Source organism: Vulpes lagopus, chromosome 8, assembly GCF_018345385.1.
Source record: "Vulpes lagopus strain Blue_001 chromosome 8, ASM1834538v1, whole genome shotgun sequence".
In the NCBI taxonomy this organism is placed as follows: Eukaryota; Metazoa; Chordata; class Mammalia; order Carnivora; family Canidae; genus Vulpes; species Vulpes lagopus.
Window position 1 is genome coordinate 73357241 of NC_054831.1, and position 27395 is coordinate 73384635.

The following is a 27395-nucleotide window of genomic DNA, read 5'->3' on the forward strand; positions in this document are numbered from 1 at the left end:
AGCCTCTTCAGACAGATCTGGGTTCAATCCCTGTACTGTGACTTACGAATCACGTCACCTGGGGCCAGTCAGCTCTCCTCAACAGTCAAGCGATACTTAACACACAAAGTCATTGACAAATTAAGTGATCCATCAACTAGTCAAGTGTCTGTGAGGTACCCCATGACTAGCAGATATTGAAACACATTAGCCATTAGTATTCTTTTTCAAACCACCTCCACACCTTTGCACTAACACCGCAACCTTCTCAGAAAATCTAGTAGATCCGGAAAATAGATGTTGGTGAAAGAAAAAATGCATATATTTTTTTTCCACTCCGAAGGTTTGGCTGAGGGTCCAAGAACAAGGAAAACTTTTACCTCAGAGTGAATACATCTGAGACGGTGAGGGCTTGATAAATTCTGAGGAGAAAACACCAGGAAACGCCACTACGCATGCCCAGAAATTTTTCATCCAATCTGCAGCTCTACAGACATCACATCTTCTGAAGAGAAATGATGCAGCTGATAACCGTGGCCAAGGGATCATCCTTGGGTTTCAGACACACACTGGCATGCAGACAAAATAGTCACAAAGCTATTAAAGGCCAGATTTGCAGGGGAAATGATGAAACAGCCAAGCACGCCTTGCTTCCATGAGGAATCTCAAGACCGCAACAAGCCATGCTTGAGGGGGGATATCTCAGGAAGGAAAGTAACAGAAAACAGTATTTAGAGGGACACCACAGGACACTGCCAACTGTGGTACCCAACTGACAGAAGGGTATAATGATCCAAACATCATTTATATTTAGTTTGGGGCCGTCCTACTGAGGAAGACTCTGTTTTCGGAGCCTGACAACTAGGTTTTCTTTCCCCGAGCGCAGTCCTGATAGCAGCCAGCAGAAAGAGCCTGCCGACAGGCTAAGGGAGGAAGCAAGGCAAAGCCCCACAGATTAAAAGTTCACCCCAGCTAATCCCTCGAGTGAGTAATCCACAGGGGGAAATGTGGTGACCATCTAGAGAGACGAAATCCAGAAGAAGAAAAGAGGGACAGAACATTCTGAAGAGCTTAACAGTAATGAAAACATTTAGAAAAGCAAGCTTCCTGAGCAGCTATGGAGACAACTTCACGACTCGGGATTTTTAAAACTGAACCAAACAAAACTCTCCATCTGTTGCACAGCGTGCCAGGTACTGCGGGTGCTTCAGGGGACACCGCGTGAGAGGTGGCCCTTGCTCTCAAGAGCTTCCTGTTTCATCAGAGAAAAGTCTCACAAGAGAAAAACTTGGAACAACTGACCCTCAACAGTATGAGTCTAAGACTGAAGAACCAGGGAGAGGAGCCTCAGGTGGACACTTGACACTTGATGGAAGGGATCACACTAAAGCAGAGCCCTGGAGACCTGATGGGGCAGGTGGTGGAAGCAGACGACACCACAGGGCCAGGGCAAGGAGACTGGAATACATCTGTGTACCTGTAGGACACGGGCGGACCACCTCTCACACCTCCCACTGGTACAGCAACAGCCTCCATGTGTCAGAGCTTAACAGTCTTTTGTTAAATGAATACATGACAGTCATCTGGGAAGTGGGTCACTGGAGAAGCTCTACTAGAAAAACAATTCCCCAGGGCCCCCGGGTGGCTCAGTCAGTTTAGCATCTGCCTTTGGCTCAGGGCCTGATCTCAGGGTCCTGGGACTGAACCCCACATTGGGCTCTTTTTAAAAAAAAAAAAGAAAAACAATTCCATTACCAGGTCTTACAACTGGTCCCTATCCATTACTTCCCTTCCCTTGGAACTCTTAAAACACTTTGCAGCCTGTTTATATCACCATGCATGGCTTTCCATTGTGGGCATATGGGCACATGTCCTTTTTCTCTAAGAGTTCAGGAAGCAAAATGTACCAACCCACACAGGAGAGCCCCTTTGGGGTGATGGTTAAGAGTTCTGGCTTTAGCCCCAGACAGGTAAACCTAGGTTCGAATCTCAATTCTTCCATACAGATAGATCTGTGTTACTCTGGCCAAGTTGTTTAACCTCTCTGGGCCTCAATTTCCTCCAAAATGGTGACAATAGTATCTATTTTATCGCATGGTGGGTGGATTTAATGTGAAAATTCATGTAAAGTACTGTACCTGGCCCAGAGTCTAGCAGTGGGTACTCAGTAAAGTCTGATACGATTATTATTATTATTAAAACTCTATGTCCCTTTGTCTTGCAGAAGCCAGTCTTCTCTTTGGTATACAGCAGAAGCTCACTAAATACTTACTGAGGAATGCTAGATTTTTTTCCCTTCCGACTTCTAGAACTTTCTAGAATCCCAGCTGTCTCTGAGCCCCATTGCCAGCAAGGTATACCCCTCTTCTCAACTTCCATATCATATACCTGCTGCAATAGCAGTATCACACTGAATTGCAATTACATGTTTATTTGTCTGTCTTCCCAAAACGTTCCCTGGGGACAAGAACCACATTTTGTTTACCAACACCTCCTCAGTGCCTGGCACTAGACTCTCAACCTCTAATATCCCATGAATTGAAAAAAAAAAAAACCCTGTGGTATCAGTCTTACAATTCTCAAAAATTTTATCTGAAGTCTGACCAAGGGGAATAAATGAAGACTCACTTCTAGATCGCTTTGACCAGACACACCCATTCAAATTTGCACACCAGAATTAGTTTCAGCATCCCTCACTCCTGGGTTTGTAAAGAGAAGCCGTTTACCCAGTATCCAATGAACCCACAGTTTTCTGCAGGTTTAGCACCTGTCTAGACAATACCCCACAGGCCATGGTGGGAGCTACAGAGCAGACCCCAAATTCTAACTTCCTGGAAAGCTTCCAAAGGACACCCAGCTCTTAGGACCTTTAGGGTTAACCAGGATTTTTAGAGGTCCCTGCATTTTTTTATCTGGACCATTTCTACAATCCCCGGATGAGGTTACACCTGGGGGATACACATTCAAAAAATTCTATAAGAGGATGGCCACCAGGAACACCTGGGGTGGGGGTTGAGGGGATACAAGTCACTGGATCCTAAGACTCAGTGGCTGTCATGTCCACACTCAGTTAGGACCTTGCCTGGGAGACTAACCAGCCAGGGTTGTGCCTTCCACAAACAACAGGCATTGCCCCTCCCTTGCCCACCCTGTGAACCACAGAGAGGTGGCTGCAAGGGTGATGCCGCCAACCAGAAAACAAACCACACTGCCCTTCCTCAGGGCTTCCACCTGACTATGAGGATCACAAAGAATATGGTCATCGCAGGCCACAGAGACAGAACTACCAGGCTGTCACAGTACTTCTCACATGGCCAACATTCACCAACTATTTGCTGAATGAATGCTATAAGTCTGGCTGACTTCAGCACCTCTGATCTCTGGCATCACTGACATGACTACACCCCTTAATTCTAGTTCAGCCCCTGTGGTTTTCAAGACCACTTTCCTATCTCTTTCTCCAAACTCATTCTAACAAAACATAAACTCTCTTCCGCTGACCTATAAGTGGTTATTATTTTTTTTTAATTTTTATTTATTTATGATAGTCACACAGGGAGAGAGAGAGAGAGGCAGAGACACAGGCAGAGGGAGAAGCAGGCTCCATGCACCGGAAGCCCGATGTGGGATTCGATCCCGGGTCTCCAGGATCGCGCCCTGGGCCAAAGGCAGGCGCCAAACCGCTGCGCCACCCAGGGATCCCTATAAGTGGTTATTATTATTTAATTTCTTATACTTAAGAAAATGCTTTAAGCCAAAGAAATGAATCTCTAATGGCATTCCTGAAGGCATCAAGTAGAGACCTTCTCAATGAAGTTTAAATCACATGATAGGATCTAACATCTACTTGCTTAAAATTCAAGTCTATACCCTTTTTTTTTAATAACAAAATGCCACAATAAGTTGGAAAGGTAGGTACTGTTATCCACACTTAAATATGAGAAAACAGAAGCTCAGAAAGATCATCTAATTTGCTCAAGGTCTCATAACTCATAAATGGCGCAGTTAGGACTTAAACTTTCTTAATCTAATCAAAGCCAGTGCTCCTTTTATTCCACTTATTCGTTCATTTACTCAACATTGATGAAACGTGTAGGTGTCCCATGTGAGCCAGTCGCTGCCTGGGAGGCCTGTTCTGTCAGCATGTGGGAAAGCCTCCACGCAGGCCCCTAACATGGGTCTCTGCAGCAAGACCCTGTAGGAACCATGGAAGCCCCTTCTCTGTTCTCAGGTCTCTGAATGCAGATCCTTCTCACTGACTTGGGGACACATGGCCTAGGAGCCACAGCATGGCCGGGGGAAACATGCAGAGGTAGCAACAGCACTCACTCTCTGTTCATGGCTCTGAATTCTCTCTGGAGCCAAATGCATCCTCAGGAGCTCATTTTGCACCTACAAAATGAATTACTGAGGATACAGGAACATAACAATGGCTGAAATAAGAAATCTCTAACATGGATGGCTTCTTCTTGGTCTCTGTCATGACATTGATGGTGATGGGTGATGCCTCTGAACGTTCACTGTCACCATCATCAGGGATAACATGACACGCATGCTCTGGATGTGGTCCAGGCTACCTGTGGGACCTCAGGCAGCCTACCGATGAGAGAGCTGGCCTGACAGTATCAATTTGAGTTAGAAAGACTTTAGCCTATAATTGCAAGAATGAGTTGATTATGAACTATGTCCTAAAGAGGGGCTAGCTTGAAGGTTTTGGGTGTAAACAGTTTGGCAGACGGCAAAGGCCTAGCCCTTCCCAGCATAACAGAATGCCATAGGCTGGGTGGCTTATGAACCATAGAAACTTAGTTCTCACAATCCTGGAGACCAGAAGTCCGAGACAGGGCCGCCCGGCAGATTTGGTGTGTGGTGAGGGCCCACTTCCTGGTTCATGGAGGACTGCCTCCCTTCTGTGTCCTCACATGATGGAAGGGCCCCAGACCTCCATGGGGTACACTCTTTTACAAAAGGGTACTAATTCTATCATCGGGCTTCACTTCCATGACCTAATCACCTCCCAATGGCACCACTTCCTAATACACCACACTGGGGATTAGATTTCAACTATGAATTGTGGCGGAGGCAAAAAAAATCAGTCTATAGTCAACAATATTTATTTTATAAGTGAAGTGCCTGAAGCCAGGGTCTTGTGTCCCACCCCAACAAGGTAGAGTCAGCCACATGTGGATATAGTTTTACCTCTTTCTTCCCACATGTATAACTAGCCAGCAGAGGTCTCTTGAGCAGGGTCTCCTGTAGGCACCAGGTCTGTCCCACTGCAGATGTTTAGAGGTGCTGATGAGTGTAAAGATGGGATCATGACAATAACTCCAACAACGCCCTCACCCCTCACCACCATGAACCTAACGCAAGTACTCAGAAACCCATAGCACTCAACGAAGACCACCACCCCTATTCCCAGAGCAGATAACCAATCTGTGCACAGTGGTTCCATCAGCCAAGTTAGTAAAATACTGAAATATTTTCATACCAATCAGTGATAACCACAGCCTTATCGTAGCCCTAACAGCTGACCTCTGCGACCTCTCCTGAGATCTCCCCACCCTCTAGAGAGATTGACTACCCAGGACCCATCCAGATAACAAGTCATATTGCCTTACTTATTTCACTCTTCTAGATTTTTCAAATTCTCTACTAGTATAACATGGGCTTTTATGATTTTTTTTAAGTTTTTCCTAAGGTACCAATCACTTATAAACACTAAGAATGGAAAACAATAAGCATGTGAAGAGAGCCAGTTAAACTATACTATGAAACTCGTTTTTGTTGGTGCTTCCAGAGTCAAGGTTGACCCACAGCCCAACTACTATGGGAACACTGCCCATAAGATGATAGCTAGGTTTCAAAGAGTGTACGTGATACTAACATTCATAAGAAAGGAATATTTTTAAAGCTATAATTTCCATAACATAATAATACCTTCTATTTGTATAAGGCCTTCCTACACATGCCTTATCTCATTTGGGACTTACAACAGATCTGTAATGTAAGCAGGTGTAATTATCCCATTTAACAAACAAGGTATTCAAGAGGTAGAGAGGATAAGATCATGATTCCACAGTTCTCAAGTGACAGAGCTAGGACTCAACTCCAATCTCCTGACCTCTATGTCCTTCAGAGGTATGCTGGAGTCACCTCACACCTGCTCAGAAGAGCCTGATTCAAGAATTTTGCAGTAGGTTGTTAAACCACAGGCCACTTGAAACTGCTCCATGTGGAAGTATTTACACTATAGAAATCAGAAGTTGTTACAGATCAGAGCCCATCTCCTTGCCATACCATAATACGTCCACAGAAGGGGAGGCGTTTCTTCTTCATTCTTTAATATTCTCTATCTCCATCAACCCCACTAACCAGCTTGTAAGCCATGTGACCCAGGAGAAAGAGCACTGAAGTAGGGACTCAGAAGACACTTAAATCTACCCCATCTACCACTCAGCAACCTTTTCCCATGAGTCATTTGACCTCTTTGAACCTCCATTTCCTTATCTGTAAAGTGAGGGCTAATAACTGAATCATGCAGGTAAAAACATTCTGTAAACTGCAAAACACCACATGGCTGTGAAAAACAATATGGTGGCACTTCCAGAAATGTCAGCAGAGAATTACCATATGATCCAGCCGTGTTACACTGGGTACACTTCTGTGTACACACTCAAGAGAATTGAAACCTGGAACCTGAAGACATACGTGTACCTCCACGTTCATGCAGCATTATTCATGACAGCCAAAAGGCAGAAGTAACTCCAAGTGTGTACCAACATGAATGAACACAATGTGCTATAGACACACCATGGAATATTATTATGCCCCAAAAAGCAAGGGAGGGGCACCTAGATGGTCAGTCAGTTAAGTGCCTGCCTTTGGCTCAGGTCATGACCCCGAGGTCCTGGGATAGAGCCCCACATCGGGCTCTCTGCTCAGCAGGGAGCCTGGTTCTTCCTCTCCCACTCGCCCTAATTGTTTGCGTGCTCTCTCAAATAAATAAAATATTTTTTAAAAAGGGGGGGAGACATAGAAAAGAAAGTTCTAGTACAAGCTTCTATGTGGATGAATCTCGAGGACGTTATCCTGAGTAAAACAAGCCAGTCACAAAAGAGCAAATGGTTTGTGATTTCACTTCTGTGAGGCACCTATAGCAGTCAAATTCATAGAGACAGGAAGCAGAATGGTGATTATCAAGGGTTTGGGAGAGAAGGTGGACTAGGGAGTTGGAGTGTAACGGGGACGGAGTCTCAGTTTGAGATGAAAGGGTTCTGGAGATGGACGGTGGTGACGGTTGCACAGCACTGCGAGTGGACTCAATGCCACTGACCTGTACAATTAAAAATGGTTTAGAGGGGGGGATCCCTGGGTGGCGCAGCGGTTTGGCGCCTGCCTTTGGCCCAGGGCGCGATCCTGGAGACCCGGGATCGAATCCCACGTCAGGCTCCCGGTGCATGGAGCCTGCTTCTCCCTCTGCCTGTGTCTCTGCCTCTCTCTCTCTCTCTGTATGACTATCATAAATAAATAATAAAAAAAAATTTTAAAAAAATGGTTTAGAGGGACGCCTGGGTGGCTCAGTGGTTGAACGTCTGCCCTTCGCTCAGGGCATGATCCCAGGATCTGGGATCGAGTCCCGCATCCGGCTCCCTGCATGGAGCCTGCTTCTCCCTCTGCCTGTGTATCTGCCTCTCTCTCTCTCTCTCTCTCTCTCTTTCTCTGTCTCTCATGAATAAATAAATAAACCTTAAAAAAATAAAAATAAAAATGGTTTAGGATGGTAACTTTTCTGTTAGGTATTTTTTTTACCAAATTAAACATACACACACACACAAATATGAAGCCTTGTTATTATATTCTAGTTGTGAAAGGAGCCAAAAGGGCCACAAAACCCCACATTCCTTTTTTATCATTACCAGGACCACAAACCCCATCTTTGCTGACCGTGCTAATATAGGCAGAAAGAATCCACAAGCAGTATCACTCTTGCACATATTATCAGATACAGGTTTTCCCCAACTTTTATGCAAGGTTTGCTCTAAATGTTCACTACAAGCTTTTTATTGTTATTTAAGGCATACTTCCTTAAATGAAATTTTTCAGGGCTACCTAGGACTGTACTCTAGGCTCAAAAAACTTTGGGGGCACTGACATGGCTGGATACAGTGCTAACAGTCCCACCTGGCCCTGGGAGGAGGGATAGGGGAGACACAGAGGCCACCCCATGGCACCCCCGTCTTCGGGAGCCCACACTAGCTAGTACCCAGCTTTGTCATGGCTCTGCAGGAGGCCTCACTGGGTCCTCCACTTCCCAGTTTTCAACCCATCTGAGCCTCTTCAGTCCCCCCAAAGTCCCAAGACCACAATTACCTATCTCCCTCCTGTCTTACATTCAAACACGACTTCTCTTAGGTGTTGGAGAAAAAGCACTTCCTTTAAAATCGCTTACATCATAAATGACTGGGCCCCCGACCTATTTCAAGGTGTTCCTATCTTCTGATGTTTCAAGGCAACTTTCAAGTGGCCGTTCCTATAAAGGTTAAAGAAGTGGCAGCTTATAGACGGAAGGACACCTGAGGCCGGGGGCACCAGGCCTGCGGGACGCCTGCCACCTCCACCCCTCTGCCAGACCTCCCACTCCGCACCCATTCTCTTCCCTCCACCCACAAATTTTCTAAAGCTACAAAGGATTTGGGGCTGTGGGGTTGGGGGTCTTTGTTTTTTGTTTTGCAGTTTTCCCACACACACACAATACTGTGGGCCTCAGTATGAGACAGGACACAGTTGTGTGAGGAGGCAAGGCAGGGGGGCCATGTGAAAACCAGGGACTTTGGAGGTTGTACTGAAAACCTTTAGGGTTTCAGTTACAGCATCAAATCCCATTCCGTACAAAGGCAATTGCACTGGTGTGGGTTGTGGATATGAAAGAAAGAGAGGTCCTCCATCAAGTAGAAATGTCAGGCACTTTTCTTCCCCTGCTCACCCCATTAGAGATCCCAATAAATTGTGCACCCTCCTCCCAGACTTTGCCCATTAAAAGCGCTGAAATGGAGAGGTCAAGACGAGGGATACTGCCCAAGGCAGGCATCTCCCCAACTGTCACACCTGTCATATCCTGAAACCTGGGAAATGACCCTTCTGAGATCTGGTCCCACACCCCCTCCAACAATCCCCCATAAAGATATTTTTAAAGAAACTGTTACGTGTGTCCATGTGGTAAACACACATACAGGCTGTCACTTTTTTAATACCCTCCCCCTAAAATCAATTCAGGACATATCAACCTTAAACTACGATGTTTTGTCATACTGCAAATAAATTACTTCAGTGCTCAAATCAAAACCTTCTATTCAATAAGAAACAAAGCTGACACACGGTAGCAATTCTCAGAAAGAAAAGCACCTGTAAGCCCGAAGCGGGGCCACAGCTGTAGGAAGACCTGGGTGCTGCCTGGGAAGATAGAAACTACAGGCAGAGACTGTTGCACAAGCTGACGCAGATAGGGACAGGCTAAAACAAAACAAAACAAAACAAAAGACCCAGCTCAGGGTGCAGGGAGAGGTGCAGAGACAAAGCTGATGAGATAACCAGAGGAAGGAATGAGCCTGTGAAATACAGCAAACTAGGTCACTCCAGCACACGAGCTGGCCCGGAGGACGTTTCAGGCTGAGTCTCTTGGTTAATGCTAGCACTCTATGAACTAATCACCCTCCTGTGGGGAGCAAATGTTGAATGGTTCCACGGACCCTCCAGATCCGTGCAAATGGCCTCTGAGGAGCAGTGTTCCAGCACCACAGGGGCTAATGAGAGGGAAGGAGCATTTCCTGAGAACATATTTATGGGCCCTGCATTGTACTAAGTAGTCTTCATGGGCTCTCATTTAATCCTCCCTACAGTCCTGAGATAAGGTGCTAGTCTTATCCTGTTTTATGGAGATGAGGCTGAGAATGGCCAGAGAATTTGCCCAAAACCAGACTCTAAGAAGCAGCGGACCAGGATTTGCACTCATGTCCTAGTGACCTCAGAGCCTACTCACTACTCAGAGCCACTCACTACTGTGCTGTGTAAAACAACCAGCAATTGTTCCTCCCTGGCTGACTGAAGACTTGTTGATGGTTTCTTAAATCAATTTGGGGGTGGGGTGGGAGGTGAGGAGAGGTGAAATATGTAGCATTCTGCGTTTTTGCAACAAGAGCTTCCAAAAATCCATTTCCCACAGATTCAGACATGTTCTTCTCCATGGTACTGGCCCTGAATTCCCATAGGCAGTCCCCCTCAACCAAAGCTGCTTGAAAGCAACTGGAGTTGATGACAGCTACTGTTGACTTAATCCCAATTATGTGCCAGGCACCTCATAGACATCGTCGGATCCTTACAAGAATCCCACAAGGCAACAACTTCCATCTCCATCTCAACTCAGAAAGATTAAGGAACCTCTCCAGAGGCTCACAGCTTGGAGTGGTTGGATGGGAGCCACCTTTCCATTATGGGTCATGGCCGCCTGATGCCTCTCCTATCTGGCCTCAGCAAATAGGTGATTTTCAAAGGCTTATCCTCAAGATGTGGTGTTACCCAAGAGACAGAATCTGAATCCTATAGTTAGTTAAACTATAGATGGTTTCTGAATCCTTCTGAAATCACTAGGAAAAACAGCACAAGACACAGAGCTGATTGCTGGAGATGTGGAATGAATCCAGTGTGTCACCAAATGACCCTGGCCTGTGGCATCCATTTGGATGTTACCCTTGGTCTGACTAGAATCAAAATAATCCATACACTGAATAAACATTTTTGTTTAGAAGTCAGGCAGGACCTAATGAAAGTTAGCCCAAGGGAAAAGTGGTTTCCTTCCCAAAGAAAGACAAGGCCATAACCAACATGAACCGAGAAAGAAGATTAGGTCAGCATCTCCCCCAGAGTCCACATATCCTTCTGCTTTTAGCTACGTATGAATTGGATTGCCCATGCCAGAAAAGGAATTCAAGGCAATTGCCTAGGACACCAGGCTTCCTGGTGGCCACCCAGAAGCAGTTCCTTCTTCAATTAAAAATATGGGTCCTCAGGGGGCTGTGGACTCCCTGATGATTCCTGGGAAATCTGGTAAGGATGGGAAGTATGAGGTTGAAGGTCTACCACTGTGGGTGCAAGTTGATCAGCAATGTGACAGTCCCCCACTGGACCAATGCCTAAGCTGTCCCAGAGGAGAGAGGAGGAGAAGGAGAGAGATTGAAGGGGATTTAAGGAGATTTATTCGGGGAAAGGAAAGATTAAAGGGATTTATGGAGACCCAGCCAAAGAAGAACTCAACAAATTAACCCCTAAAATCCTCCCCTGAGGAGACACAAATGCCTACCTACCTACCAAGCCTAATTACTGTCCGTGCAGTGGCCAAGTTTGAATCAGAAATTTCTGCTTGAAACATCTTCCTTATTAGCCCCTCTGGGAACAAGCTCTCTACCCAAAAGAGCAATCTCCCAAATCCCACTGCACTAATCAATACGGACACTGGTTGTCCGTTATCTTTTTTCCCAATCAAGAAAAATGTTTGGCTTTTCTTCTTCAAATAGAGAACATCCTATCCTGTCAAAGAAAGGAGCAGTAAGAATGTTCATGTTTATTATTTGTCATGGCATATGTTTGGGCTTTAAGTCACCAAATTAAGGGGAGAATTAAAGGTTACAGGCCCACCTGTCAAGGGGAGCCAGCTCTTCCTGTTGAGAACTCTAAAGGCAAAACCCAGCATTTTCACAGAAAGTTAAGTAGTTCTTCCAGCTGCTGAAATGTCCAGCCTATCACCACTTTCCCTCTGTGACCGAGGAGGAGGGGGCACGTCAAAAGCCCCCCACCCCGGAAATAAACTCAAAGGGAAGGAAATTCACCTTGAAAAGCAGGTGCCCCTCCTGAGGGGTCCTAAAAGCCCAAAGGGTGTAAGCTTACCCAATAAACGGTTTCCAAGAACCTTCCCAAGTGTGGACAGCCCTGCTCTGCAGAAGCAGCAGACACTTGGAAAATCCTTGAATAAAACTGACCCAGACCATCCAATGGCACCCTTCTTCCAACCCCAAATCCTTGGAGAATCTCACGTCCAACCACAGCAGTTCCTCTCTGCTGTCCCTTCCAAACATATCCAGAATCCAATCACTCCTCTTCACCTCTGTGGCTACTTCAGAGCCACCTGCCCCACACCTGGATCATCACAATAGCCTCCAAGAGGGTCTCCCCATGTCTGCCCTGGAGCCCACCAGTCCATCCTCAACACAGCAAGTACGGTGATGATGGGAACACTTAAGTCAGATCAAGGTTCTCCTCTGCCCAAAACCCTCCAACGTCCCCACATCTGTCAGAGCAATGGCAAAGTTTACAGCCTCCAAAGGTTCTCCATGAATCCGATGTCCCCTCTGCCTTGCCCCCACTTCCTAACCCTCATGCCTCTCTTCTTTCAGCTCCTACCTTCCTCCCCTGACTGCCCACTTCCAGCCTCTCTGAATGCCAGACAAGCTTCCCACCAGGCCCTCATCCCTTGCTGTTCCTTCAGATGTCCCATGGCTCCTTTCGATGGCATTCAGATATGAGCCTCCCAGGGAGGCCATCCATGACCACCTGGCCTCAGGCTGCCATCACCACCTCATGCCACAAAATTCCTGCCCTGCTTAGCTTTCCTCCTAACGTGTATATGGAACATCATCCTCTCCGTCCAATTTACTTACCTTTGTCATCCCCTGGTCCTCCTACCTCCAGAAGGTAAGCTCCAAGAGGGCAGGCATTTTTGGTTGTTTGCTTGCAGCTGTGCGCCACCCCCACAGTGCCTAGACTCTATCACACATTCAATAGATTATCTTGTAATGTATGAAAGGCTGAATTTATATCCTGCCCCTTCCCAAAAAAAAAAAAAAAAAAAAGAGTTGAGAAGTACAAACTCCTGGCAAATACCCCAGCTGGGACACCCTCAGGGAGAAATCTAGGGGCTTCCACCCCTAGGTTCCTCTTGGTAAAATTCTTTCAAATGCTTCACCCAGACTCTAAAATTCTGAGCAATCCCAGAATAAATACTATTAAATCAGCCAGTCAAATATACAACCACCTGAAGCAGCTTTGTGTTCTCCTCCTCCCCTCCCCCCCCATACACCCCCCAAAAAGGACTGTTGATTTTTTTCCCCCAGGGCTTTCAGATAAATCAATCATCTGTGTCCTCAACAGGTGTATTTACTGAGCAATTTCAGAATAAGGAGTTTAAGTATGATACTAGTGGGAAAGGACCGCGCTTGCCCCACGGATATTTCTATTTATACTCTTCCTAAAGCAGCACCCAGCAGGCACTCATTTAATGAAAAAGGGAACACACTATGCTATTGACATTAAGTGGGATAAGACTTCCTGTCCTGAGTTGTTTCACTTTGCTACTAGCATGAGCCCTAAAATGTTGCTCACCACACACAGAAGGCTCGTAAAGAGCCACAGCGGGTACCTTCCTTGTTCAGGTGAGCCATAAAACCTCAGGGCTGTAAGGGTCCTTGAAAACCATCTTGTCTGTCCTGCCCCCCTGATGAGGAAGCTGTGACCCGGAGAGAGTGGTGTGGTCATTTGTCCAGACAGGCGACACAACCCATTAGTGGCTGAGCCAGACCTGAGAACCAGGCCCAAATCCTCCACGATGCCTAGTTCAGCCCCCTACAGACAGCAATTACTTCACCGTAAAATGTTCCGTCTATAAGAAAAGCATGTATTCACACCCTGCAGAGATGAAGATCTCTTTTCTAGGACATGCCATTTCCTATACTCCAGAGGAAAGGAGGTATATTGGGACAATCATTCTGTGTCATGCCAGGTACTGAGACCTTCTCTGTTCAGATGGCTTTCGTAGCATGGAAATTATAGAAGTGATTTCCAGGAGTCTGGGGGACTCCCTGGACGCCGCACCCAAGCTCTCTTCCCATCTGTTATTCTTCTCCGAATGGCATATTATCATTTTTTTTTTTTAAATTTCGGAAGTCATTGAGAGGTATCTCCGGAAGAGATGGTCTGAAGGTGTCTCTGCAAATACGCTGACAGAAACGTTCACTACCCCTAATTTGTTGTTACACAACGTTTATGTGCTCTCACAACATGCCAAGGATCTGAAAACATGTCGTTAATTAATAAATAGTAATTAGGCCTTCCACCTAATTCAGAGCTGTGGTCAGGTTCTGCAATTCTCTTTCAAAGGGAGTTACATGCAGCCCACCCAGCTGGGAGGTTTTCCCTGAGGCCTGACTCAGAGGCACATCAGCTAACCCAGGCCCAAAGCCCAGAGCCAGATCCTTTGCTCGGAGGCTGTCCCTGGCTTCCTTAATCTCCTTCCCACCCTCCAGGGACCGCCTTCTCACCCACTTGGCCCCCACCCTCTAGCAAGGCCCCTCTGATCACACAAACTATAGGACTCGACCCTTTGGCTTCGACAGTATGTGTTCTAGCCCTGCAGGGATATTGGCAGCCAGATATCGGATGACAAAGTTTGGCAAAGTGTGCTCCTCGGGCCCTTACGATGCTTTATTTTAAAAGCATTTTAACACTGTAAGATGACAGTCTGGCTCCTGGCAGGGCTTTCCTGCCTTAGGATCTTGAAGGCATATGGGGAAGGTGTGACAAACAAAATGACTTGGAGCTGCTGAGTACCTTGGAAATGAATCCCAATCTCGATTAGTGATGCCTTTGACTTACGCAGGGGGGGTGGGGGGGGGCCGGGTGTTGTTACAAACAGGAGAGGGGTCCAGACTCCACGTCTACACAGACAGGACTGGAAGTGATCTCCCTACTTGAACTCAGGCCAAGCCAAGGTCACTGGAGTTGGCCCAGGGTAAAAACAGGCATCCTGAACACCAGACCACACTGCTAGAAAGTCCAAGGAGACCAAATAATGCTGATAATCCAAAAGCTTTGAAATGTTGCCATATTTAGATAACAGGTCACCCTCACCCCACAGTTTTGTTTTCGTTGCACTAATATTAAAATTAGCTTTCCAAATACTAAAGTCAAATCAAATTATTAGAAACATTTGCTGTTACATAACAGCATAGTGGCTCGACCCCAGATAGAGCCTGATGAGTTGTTCTGCCTAGATTTGAGTATCAGCTCTATCACTTGATAACAAGCTCACGTTTAGAGAGTCACTTAATCTCTCTGCTGCCTTACTTTTCCCATCTGCAATTGGGGATAATAGCAAAAACCCACCTCCTAAGCTTATTAGGAGATAAAATACATGTAAGGCACTTAGAATAATGCCTGATACTTGGTATTCATTTAAGAAAGTCACCTATGATGACTATAATTGTGTCATTGAGTAAAAGCATTTTGATCACTTAATTATTTGTGTTGGACTCTTTTAGAACCCATGCCAGCACCACAGGGCCTCAGTGGGAAGCTTCTTTTCAAAGCATTATTTCCAAGGAGGAAGGCAAAGCTTTGGGTCCCCAACAGAGACCCATGCCCAAGTTCCCTGGGCACCTGACCAGAGTCCAAGAGATTGTTCTGCAACAGCTCCACCGGTCTCTCTGGCACCAGAAGGCAAATCCCCATCTGTCCCCCAAGGGAAAGCTGCCCTGCAGTCACTCCCAAACAGCGCCTGCCATACAGCAGGAGCCACTCAAAAAAGCCACAGCTCACTGAGCTTCAGCGGGCCAGGTTGCTGCAGAGGCACCGCTGCAGGGCTCTCCTGAAAAGCAAGAGGGGGAGACTGCTTCTTTCCACCTGGAGGCCGCAGACAGGGGGAACCCGAGCAAAGGGCTCAGGTGGGATAGCGCCATGCAAACTCCCACATGCTGAGGCTCCACTCTCCCATCCCCTCATCTGCAGCCACATAACCGGTCTCAGGATGACAAGCAAGGGCATGCTTCTTGTTTCTCCGTAACTTGAGAGCATCTCAGCATGAAAACCCCAAATCCGAGTAAACCTCAATAGTAATTCTCAAAAGTTTTGACCAAAACTCACCCCTTAACTGGCCATGCTGAAAGAGGCTGTCCCGACCCCGTCTTTATTAAAAAGGCTAAGTCCTTTCTGTTTTCATCCCAACGAAGACTGAAAGTCCATACCCACAGGTGCCCCCCCCCCAAAAAAGAGCAGCGCACAACACCCGGGAGACCCTTCTGAGCCTGGCCAACGGGTGTTTTCCTGGGAACAGGAGTGCGGCTGGAAAGGTGGCCTCTACAACTTCGCTCTGGGGGATCCACTGCAGATGTGGGGGTGGGGCTGAGGGGGAAATAAAAGACTGAGGAGCCAGGTGGACCCCAAGGCTGGGGGCAGAAGCCAACCTGCCATCTGAAAATGTGGTTCCGGGAAAGCAAACCAACCACAAAAAAAAAAAAAAAAGGAAAGGGAAGAAGGAGGAACACAGTGATTTTATCTCACCAAACACCTCCTCTTTCTCTTCCCAGCCTAATCAACACCTCCATGAGCCCCTGCAAAACGTTCAGTTCATGGAGCACAGGTGTGCGTGTCGGAGAATATATATACCGACAGATACTGGTCACCAGCAGATGCCCATCCCGGGGGCGGGGGGGTAATAACTTGAACTTCAGACTCCCCCAGCAGACCTGCCTGCCTCTCCCTCGCTGTCAGCCTCCCTACCTAACCGGGGCGCATCGAAACAACAAACAAACCAAAACCAAGTCAGGGGCAGAGAGGGAGCCGCGCCGCACCTGCTGGGAGCGCAGGCCGTGCGCGCGTCCAGCTTTCCCGGGAGGGAGGCGGCCGCCAGCGCTGGACCCAGACCGCCGGCCCGCAGCCGCCCGCGCGGGGACGCTCGGAGCACAGACCCTCCCCGGAGCGCGCGGCCCGGCCCCGCCACGGGGCCTCGGCTCGGGGCAGCGGGGAGGGAGCTGCCCGCACGCGACCCCGACACTGCGAGGAGTCGCGGGCACCCCCCGTGGTGCCTGCGCCGGAGCGTGCAGGTGTGGGCCGAGCCTACGCGATGGAGGGGCGGGGGCGGGGGCGGGGGCCGAGCCCCACTTGCTCGCGGCCGTGTCCCTCCCGCACACTCGGTGCGCCCGGACACGCGGCGACGAGGCGCACGAGGATCCACCATGCTCGGCCCAGTCACGCGTGGGGGGAAGGAGTCGAGAGGGCGGCGGAGCCCGGGCAGGCGGGAAGCCGGCTCCCCTGCCCCGGCCGGGAGCGGCGCCCACCCGCGTCCGAGGCAGCGCCGTGCGCGGGGGCTCCGCGGGGCCGGGCGATGGGCGATGGGCGATGCGGGCGCGGGGGGCCGCGGGGCCGGGCGATGGGCGATGCGGGCGCGGGGGGCCTCGGCGCGGCCGCCCCCCCCGGGCCCCACTTACGTTCCGAGGGTCTCCTTGAACTCGAAAATCTTCTTGATGTCTTCCGCTTGCTTCTTCCAGGAGGAGCTGCTCTCGCCGTTCTCCCGGGCCATGGCCGACGAGGGCGCGGGGCGCGGGGCGCGGGGATGCTCGGGCGGGGGCCGGGCCGGGCCGGGCCGGGGCCGGGGCTTCCTCTTCTGCAGTTTCCTCTTTCACTCTCGCCGCCGCCGCCGCCGCGGTCCCTCCCCGGCTCGGGGCCGCTCGTCTCGGGCACAGACTTCCTGCCGCCGCCGCCGCCGCCGCTCCCCGGCTCCGCCGCCGCCGGCTGCCAGCCTCACTTTCTGCTACTTTCTTGCCTCCCTTCTCCTCCCTCCGCGCCGCCCGCCCCGCTCCCTCCTCCGCCTCCGCCCCCTCCGCCCCCTCCTCCCGCGGGCTCCCGCCCTCCCCGCGCGCCCGGCCGCCTCCCGCCTTCGGGGATGTCCTGCGCCCCGGGAGCGCCGTGCACCGGCCGCGGGGACCGACCGCGGCGCGCGCCCCGGAGCCCCGGCGAGGGCAGGTGCGGGGCGCCCGGCAGGTGCGGGGCGCCCGGGGCGCGCGGGGGGACCCCAGCCCCTCGGGAGCCGTGCGGGCTGCGCGCTCCAGGCCCGGGGGCGCGAGGGCTTTCCCCCGGGCGGCGGGAGGGGGCGCCTCTGCGTAGCGCTCGGCGGCCGCGGGGTGGGGGTGGGGGCGGGGGCGCGAGGCTGCGGGCCTCCGAGGGTGGGGGCGGGGCGGGGGCCGCGGCCGGGGCGTCCCGGGGCGGGCGGGGGCCGGTTGCTATGGCGACGGGAGGCGGCGGGGGGGATGCGGGCGGAGGTGGGCGTTGACTCGGGCCCCGCGGTGCCGGAGCTCCTGGAGCTCCCGGAGCTCCCGGAGCCTGCGGGTCCCTCCCGACCGGGCGGCTGGAGCTAATTCGCATTGCACCAAAATCGGCGCTCGCGTCAAATTCTGGCCGGGGGAGGGGGCCTCGTGGCGAGGAGGACGCCTGGAGGCCTCGGGACGGGGGCGCGCAGGACGTGCTCGTCTTCCCGTTGGGAGCGGGTGCATGTGGGGACCGCGCCCCTCGGGCTGCCCGATCCCCGCCTTCGCTCCCGCGCGGCACCCCCTGGCCTCCCCGCCGCCGCCCTCTTCCCGCAGGAACCCAGAGACTTGGTGAAAAGTGAGCATCTGCCCCCACACCCCCCGGGGCCCTACCCGCAGCGGGCTTAGTGGGGTACCCCCTCAAAACATCCTGCCCTACTGGCTGGAGAAAGGGACCCAGGTTCCCTCTGGCCTCCCATCTCGGAGATGCTCTTTGCCCACCCTTCTCCCCGTGTCCACCGATCAGAGGGGGACCCGCGTGCAGATCCCCGTCCCCGACCTGAAGGGACTACCTCTTGATTCAGAAAAAAAAAAAAAAAAAAAAAAATAGTTTTTCTTGTATCCAGGTTAAAGCCCGGCTCCATAGGGCTCCTGGCCCCTCTGCCGAGTTGGGTAAACAGCCTTGTCTCTTGATTGTTGGTTGACACCTGCCCCATTTTCCCAGGACTGTTCCAATTTCACTGTAAAGGGGGAAAAAAATCTACTCCCTGAAAAGGAAACTTCATCCAGCATCTTCTTCCTGGGTCTGACAGGGTGGCTGCAGGCCACCTCCGGGAGGCCCTCCGGAACACCCCAGCCCTCCACCCCTCCTCTGACCCCCAGGAGGTCAGAAGATACCCTGGCCTGCCCATCCCTCCACACCTCCGCGCTGGTTTCCTGTCTTTCAGGAATTGTGAGCTTAAGGCTCTCCAGGCTAGGGAGAGCAAATTCGGTATTATTTGGCTGTTAGAAATGCAGACTAAACCGGACAAGCGCAACTTCCAGGACAGATTACTTTAGGGAGGCAAGAAGTTGGGGCACATCACCAAAGTGGGAGGCAAACAAGCACTCGTTTCAACAAGAACTGGGTTTGAGGAACTACAATATCTTTTAATCAAAGGTTCAGTGATATGAAGACTTAGAACTGGGCATAACCAAGTTGCTAGTTGACACCCTTCCATGCCCTACTATAAGCATCTTCTTCCCTCCTTTTGTTCCTCCCACTCTCCTTCTTACTCAGTTCTTTCCTCTCCATTTTACCCTTGCTCCAGCCTAAGGATCAGGCTCCAGAGCTCCTGAAAATAACTCTCAGTCTGAACTTTTGTCCCCAGAACTAAGGAAAGGATTTTGCTCTCTCTCTATCAAAGAGAGACAGTTGTCCAGAAGGAGCAAAAGGGAAGGGGGAGCAGGGAAGGGTGGCCTGTGGTTCTATGGCTGTGGCTTTACCTACCAGCCTGTAAGGTCCATGAGGTCAAGGAACACAGTGCCTTTTGCACCACTGTATGCCCAGCACCTAGCATGGTAACTCACACAGAGTAACTGATGGATGAATGGGCATAAGAAGGATAAAGAAATGAAATAGAATCAAGACAACTATTTGATATTTGTTGTACTGATGGGGGGGCTATAGAGACTCTTTTTTTCTCTTCCAAACTTTGTAATGATGTTCATTCAGTATTATCAAGTCATGCTCAGCTGGACTAGGTCCCAGAGAAAAGGCACAAAGCATTTAATGCGGAGCTGAAGAGGCCAGACCCAAAAGAACAGATCCCACAGGAGGTAGAAATGCCAAAAACTAATTGTGTGGCTCTACTTGGTCATTTCTCCCTTACTGAACTTCATGTAAATAAAATAAATATCCTCATCCTAGAAATTGCAATGGAAAACAAAACCCACCATTTCCTAAGAATGGTTACACCTTAGACTGTACGCTGCCTAATTCTGTTCACTTGAAGGCCGCACTTGGACTATGTTTTCTAGTAACTGACCATTTCCTCCAGCCTGCCATGTTTTTCTAGAGGGACAGGTGGTGGCTGCCAGGCTCATGATCCTACCCCACCTCCACTGTCCATCGATTGTTATCTATCCATCAAAAGCTATCTGTTCCCCCCAACAATTCCACTCTAGAAAGCTCTGTCACATATTCTGGGTTACTAAAGTTAGACCTGTATTTTTTTAAAGCTCTTTTTAAAAAAATATTTATTTATTTGACAGAGAAAGAGAAAAAGCACAAGCAGGAGGAGGAGGGGCAGAGAGAGAGGGAGAAGATGGATAAAGAATCAGGGAGGCTTGCATCAGCAGGGAGCCTGATGCAGGCCTAGATTTGGACCCTGGGATCGTGACTTGAGCCGAAGGCAGACAGTTAACTGACTAAGCCACCCCGGCACCCCTATATTTTCTTAAAACTTTTACAATTTTCCTTAAAGAGACCAAAGAAGAGGTTTTTTTCTTAAAGATTTTATTTATTTATTTGAGAGAGAGAACTTGAGTAGGGAGGAGGGGCAGAGAGCAGACTTCCAACTGAGCAGGAAACCCATTTGGGGCTCCATCCCAGGACCTAGAGATCATGACCTGAGCTAAACCCAGATGCTTAACCAACTGAGCCACCCAGGCACCCACCCCAGAGGTACTTTTAATAATGCATCATTAAGAAGCTACTAATATTATGCTCATCAACCTTTTTCCCACCAACCCTCCAGCCAATAGATTAGGCTTATGTGGCCCTGGCTCAGAACTGGGCAGATGGTGTAAGGGAAATAAATACTGTCTAGAGCAGATTCATAGATTAAATCTGAAATTTTCAAAAAAAAAATTTTTTTTTAATCTGAAATATTCTAAATTACCCCTATTCAGTCATTCATACCTAAAGTGATAAGCCAGCAAGGCAAACTAGGGCAGTGGAAAGAACTAGAAATCCAGGAAACTAGACTTAGGGCCCAGGTCACTAAACACTTGACCTCCTTGGACCTGTAAAATGCAGGTTGTAGAAGGAAGAATGATATATAAACTCGATAATTTTTAGGACATGCAAATCAATGTTTTTTTTTTCATTTGATGAAAAGCTTATCAAGAATATCATTAATCTTTGAAAACTTAAGAACTCTTTGGTCCAAAAATGTATTGATCAAAAATATTTTATTAGGTGACCTCCTATAGATGCACTCTACATGAAAAACTTAAATCTCAACAAGAAATATTGCAGAGAAAAGCATTTCCTTCTTAAAAGTTGGGTGCTATCCTCTTCATTGAAAGGATTGTTTGACACCACTTTGATATTAGAGCCTCTTATAAATACTACAAAGTTCTTAGCATCTTAAATTGTGTACTTAGTTCTTAGAAATAGGTAAAAGAGTTACTAGAGCATATGTTTTATATACTGATGATTAACATAAGTTGTTGCCAGTCTGCAGGACAATAACATCTAGGAAAAGCATAGCCAAATGAGGAGTTACAGAGAAGGTCCACCTCTGTGCCAAGCAGCTTGTCAGGGAGGCATAATCAAGAAGAGGGACTTACTATTGTAATTTCAGATCTCTACTGGTAAAGGTAGAGACTAAAAGAACCTTCAGTCACAAACCTAGGTCATAAAGAAACTGAGCATGATCCAAGGAAAATTCTAGCTAGCCTGGAAAATGTCTAAGGCCCACTCCCTAACATGAACCTCTTACATATTAATAGCCATTCATAGAGGAATTCATCTGGTTCGTGTGATGAAAAGTCAAAGTGGAACCAGCACAAAATATTCACACATTTCCTCCAATTAAAACAAAACAAGGGATCCCTGGGTGGTGCCTTCGGCCCGGGGTGTGATCCTGGAGACCTGGGATGGAGTCCCACATCTGGCTCCCTGCATGGAGCCTGCTTCTCCCTCTGCCTGTGTCTCTGCCTCTCTCTCTCTCTTTCTGTGTGTGTGTGTCTCTCATAAATAAATAAAATCTTAAATTAAAAAAAAGAACTGTCTTTAAAAAATTAAAAAATAATAAAAACAAAAACAAAAAAAATTGGGGGGGATAGGAAGAACACAGAGGAGATTTAACACAAGAAAAAAATTGCTATAGCAGAAGTAAAGATTGTGTTCAAATACATCATAATTTACAAAAAAAAAAACAAACTATAAAACAAGCAAAGATGCATTTGGTCAGGAAAGACAGGGCAAGACAACAGGAAGGAAGCAGGAAACAGTGAAGTCACCATAGATATGAAGACTGTCTCAGAAATGGCACAAGGAAAATTGCTAAAAACCTTTTAAGTGATCTAGAGGACAAATCAAGAATAGTGAGAAAATAAAATGGAACAATGATTAGCTAGAAAATTATCTGAAACAAAGGAAGTACAATGTATTCATAAACAGCATCCCTTCTGAAGAAACTGAAATAATGCAACAAAAAAATACTTAAAGATGTTACTCAAGAAAACTTTTCAGAAATGAGGAAAGACTAATCTACAGACCAAAGGGACACATCACATACCAGAAAATATATGGATGATCAGTATCAAGACATACCCTAGTTAAACTTATCTCTAAAGAAATAATTCTTTGGGATCCCTGGGTGGCGCAGCGGTTTGGCGCCTGCCTTTGGCCCAGGGCGCGATCCTGGAGACCCGGGATCGAATCCCACATCGGGCTCCCGGTGCATGGAGCCTGCTTCTCCCTCCGCCTGTGTCTCTGCCTCTCTCTCTCTCTCTGTGACTATCATAAATAAATAAAAAATTTAAAAAAAAAAATTTAAAAAAAAAAAAAAAAAAAAAAAAAAAAAAAAAAAAAAAAGAAATAATTCTTTGATTTGCAAAGACAAATAATCAAGTCACATGTATTGAAGAAAAAAAAATATATCAGTCTGTTATGTCTATAGCCATGGGGAATGATAGAAGACATGTTTACAAAGTCCCTAAGGAAAAAGTCGTGTAAGAATTTCCTAATAATAGCTAACATTTACTACATTAATGTTAATGCATAATTCATATTATGCATCGGCCCTGTTCCAAGTGCTTTACCATATTTATTTGTGAGTCCTCATGTCAATTATAAGAAGTAGGTAATAACCATCTTCCCATTTCATAGTGGAGTGGACCAGGATTAGAAAGGTTGAATAACATACCCCAGATCACACAGTATGAGTAAATAAAACACACGCAGCCTGGCTCCAGAGCCCTGCCAGTAACTATGGCACTCTCAAATAACAGGCCCCAGATGAACACTGAGAAGCTGTTACTAGAAGGAGGAATGGATGTTAAGCAGACAAACAGGAGAGATGCCCACCACCATGTAAAAATACTATTTTTGGGGGGATTCCTGGGTGGCTCAGCAGTTTAGCACCTGCCTTCCACCCAGGGTGTGATCCCAGTGTCCTGGGATCGAGTCCCGCATCAGGTTCCCTGCATGAAGTCTGCTTCTCCCTCTGCCTGTGTCTCTGCCTCTCTTTCTGTCTCATGAACAAATAAAATCTTTTTTAAAAAATCTTCTTTTTCATTAAAAAAAAAAAGAGAGAGAGGGATCCCTGGGTGGCGCAGCGGTTTAGTGCCTGCCTTTGGCCCAGGGCGCGATCCTGGAGACCCGGGATCGAATCCTGCATTGGGCTCCTGGTGTATGGAGCCTGCTTCTCCCTCTGCCTATGTCTCTGCCTCTCTCTCTCTGTGTGACTATCATAAATAATAATTTAAAAAAAATTAAAAGAAAAAAAAAGAGAGAGATAATTGATAGTTGTTCAAAACCAAAATAGGATAATCAAATGGCTGCTAGACCCACAAATACATCTTTTCCTGCGTGTTTAGTTTCACTGTTTTCAAACCTTAAGGGACTCTTAAGCAAACACACCCCTTGGATCTTACCTAGTGGACACAACCTTTATCTTTCTACCTTAGACCCAGGACAAGGGTGAGACTTTTCCTAACATTCTCCTGGATCTGAATTTTGCTTTTTCTACAAGTGACATTGAGACACCATCTTGTCAGTTCCTGTTAGAATTAAGAGTCTATTCTTAACTCACTGAAGTGCATTTGGCAATATGCACAGGTGATTTATAAAATTAAGGATACTGCAAACAGTAAATGTGCTGCCTCTTCTATGGGGGACCAGCCTAAACAAGAATGGCACCTCCCCTGATTTTCTACCCAGAATGGAATCTACAACAGACAGAATCTCCCCAGCTTATATTTGAACTAATAGTACATACCAAGCCACTGAGGGAGGTATGTTTGATGATATACACAAATGCATTTACCAAAATTGAGGGCACTGAGTCCATAAATACCTGTTTCATATAAGCAGAGCCAGACCTAGACACGTAACTACAACGCCTTCAAATAACTGCCCATAAAAGGTTGATTTTCTCCAAAATCCCATATCTTTTAAAAACCATTTCCTGTAAACATGAGTAATTGTCAAAAGATGGGAGCCTGATTGTACAGTGTTTTCTTCCCTTTTAGCTATTTGAACCACAAGCATTTTTGAAATATGATAGTCACTTAAATAGTATTGAAAAAGGAGAGAAATCAACCTTTAAAAATGTCTTACAGTATCTGGGAGATTACCAGTTCTGGTATATCTGGAGGCATTGGGATGATGAACTGTAACACCAGTCAGTGACTGGTTGACCTTAATTATGTCCATCAACTCTTCAGAGTGTCTTAATTTCTCCGTGAGACATTTGTTGAGCTTGTACTTTGGAATGGACAACTTGGATAGAAAAATAAACTAAACCACAGTTCCTGCCCTCAAGGTGTTCAGTATCTAAGAGACAAAGACAGACACGTAAACAGACAGCAAGCATAAAATGTGATTAAAGCCATCATGGAAGTTTGCACAGAGACTGGTGGGGAAGCTCAGAAGAGAGAGGGTCTACCTTCCCCAAGATGTCAGAAGAGTCTTCACAGAAAGGAACTTGTGAACTGGGCCTGGAAGGATCTGTTAAGAATTTGTCGAGCAGAGAAAGGAGGGTGCAGATTTCAAACAGAGGGAAAAGCATATTTAAAGGTACAAAAGTCAAAGAAAGTTGTATCCCTCTGAATAGCCCGGTGACAATCCCAGAATTATAAAAACAGAAGTTTGTTTCTCACATCCGTCATAAATTGGATGGAGACCTATTGGCAGAGCAGCTGCCATCTTAAGCTTTGCTAGTTGCAAGTTGCTAGTTCCTTGGATGGAGGGACATCCAGCCACGTCTTGCACCAGCAGCACATTGCTTCCACTCAAGTTATTGGCCAGAACTATTGACACAGTCTCTCCCGACCACAAGGGGGCCAGGAAGCACAATCTTATTTAACCCAGAAAGCCAAAACAAGATATGGCAAAAAGCACTAATGGCCACCACGAAGGCACCACGGAAGGCTCTGCATTCAGGAACTGCTGCTTCTGGGGCTCCAGTGCAGCAAGCAGAGAGGGGAGCACAGATGAGGCTGGAGGAAATCAAAGGATCTATTCGTGAAAGGCCTAACTTGCTCTTCCTTTGAGCCCAAAAATAAAAATGTTAAGTGCTTCAACAAGTATGACAACCGGGGTTGAAAACCTAGCAACATCCCACCCTGCATTTCAGTAATGGCTCTGTCGCTCACGGAAAGAACACGGGCTTGTGGTGGATTTTCTAATCCTGGCCAAGCACAGCCTGAACCACAAGAGAACCCCACACACCTCCGAAGGAATTTGGACCAACAGCTCCTCAGAAAATTGCAGTATTGCTTCCTACATTCCTACTTTTGATGTGAGCAATAGCTTTCAATTTCTAGTCATTAAGGAATCTTGAAGTCTGGGTAAAGTGCTGAGGATATGCCAAAGACAGACGAATTAGCCAGGATTCTAAAATACAATCTCCTATTGGGGGCATCTCTGGAGGCGTTATTCTCAGAGCTAGTCAGGGGGAATTCACTGAATCTTAACTCCAACAGAGCTGGGACCCTAGAATTATGTTCTTGGTGACTGCGTGCATACACCTTGCAAGTGACTTTGCAAATTGCCCAGGCCAACAAGCACCTGGGTAGGTCAGTGGGTCTGGTGAGAGCTGTTTGCATGTTCAGTCTTTCTGCTGTAGGGCAATAGGGAGGCAGCACAGTGGGGGCAATGAGGGGTTTCCTAAAACAAGACTTGGGTTAGAGGCATCTAGCTCATGTTCCAGCACTGGTGCACTGAATACAGAGTATTCAGTGTGGAGTGCGGTGCCAAATGTAAGAACGCGGGTCTTGTCTGATGTCTAATACACTCCCTGACTTCAGGCACTTTCCAGTCCTTTCTTCAAATGAGGCTGACATATGGGGATGGAGGAGATAACATCTGCAAAACACTTTGAACTTCTCAGAAGAAAGGCAATAGATAAATGTAAGGTATTCATAGTATGCATCTTTTTCTCTTAATCACTGTCACATCTGGCTTTTAAATTTTTTTTTTTTTTGGCCTGGGGTTTTTTTTTTTTTAGGATTTTATTTATTTATTCATAGACACAGAGAGAAAGAGGCAGAGAGACACAGGCAGAGGGAGAAGCAGGCTCTATGCAGGGAGCCAGATGTGGGACTCAATCCTGGGTCCCCAGGATCACACCCCGGGCTGCAGGCAGCACCAAACTGCTGTGCCACCGGGGCTGCCTTGGCCTGGGTTTTAAATGAATGGCTAAAAAGAAAACATACCCCACCAAAAACACATCTACCTACAAGACTTCCACTAGACTGTTGCATTTTATATTAGACATAAATAATCTTGCCATGTCACAAGATTCTTATTTCCCTCAGGGATTTTCTAGCTGAAGGAAACCTATCAATTCACCAGATCCTGCCAATACATTATTCCCTGAGAGTGTCTTGGGCACTGTGGCATTAATTCTTCGAAACCAAGACTTTAAAAATCCGTAACCGGAGGGATGCCTGGTGACTCGGGGTTGAGCGTCTGCCTTCGGCCCAGGGCGTGATCCCGGGGTCCCGGGATCGAGTCCCACATCAGGCTCCCTACGAGGGGCCTGCTTCTCCCTCTGCCTATGCCTCTGCCTCTCTCTGTGTCTCTCATGAATAAATAAATAAAATCTTAAAAAAAAAATCTGTAATCAGAAACGTATCTGTTTTTATATTTAAACCTACAAGCAGAGATGAATATTTTTATAAAAGCAAATGACTTGTAACTTAATTTAAAAAAAAAAAAAGATATGCTCCTGCAAGCTGACAAAGTGTTTCTGAAAACAGAAAAGGTAAAGGGGGAATATCCAGCCAAAAGTGACAGGGCAAAAAAATCAGCTAAGTGCTTCTCAGCATTCTTGGTCCGAGTGCTTTTTCCAG

At 47.5% G+C, this 27395-nt stretch overlaps 1 protein-coding gene across 3 annotated transcripts in view; it reads right to left on the reverse strand.

The window, feature by feature from the left end:
* CAMK1D (calcium/calmodulin dependent protein kinase ID) overlaps positions 1-17698 on the reverse strand; it is a 433707-nt gene extending 416009 nt beyond the window's left edge. For 2 of the 3 annotated variants that reach the window (XR_005989504.1, XM_041767285.1), the window contains exon 1: positions 17289-17695. Coding sequence is in view for 2 of the 3 variants with exons in the window: in XM_041767285.1 (XP_041623219.1) it covers positions 17289-17380 (92 nt within the window). In the remaining variant the exon portion in view is untranslated. Of the gene's footprint in view, positions 1-17288 lie in introns of all 3 variants that reach the window. The other variant, XM_041767287.1, reaches the window with a different exon arrangement.
* Between the last annotated feature and the right edge of the window lie 9697 nt (positions 17699-27395).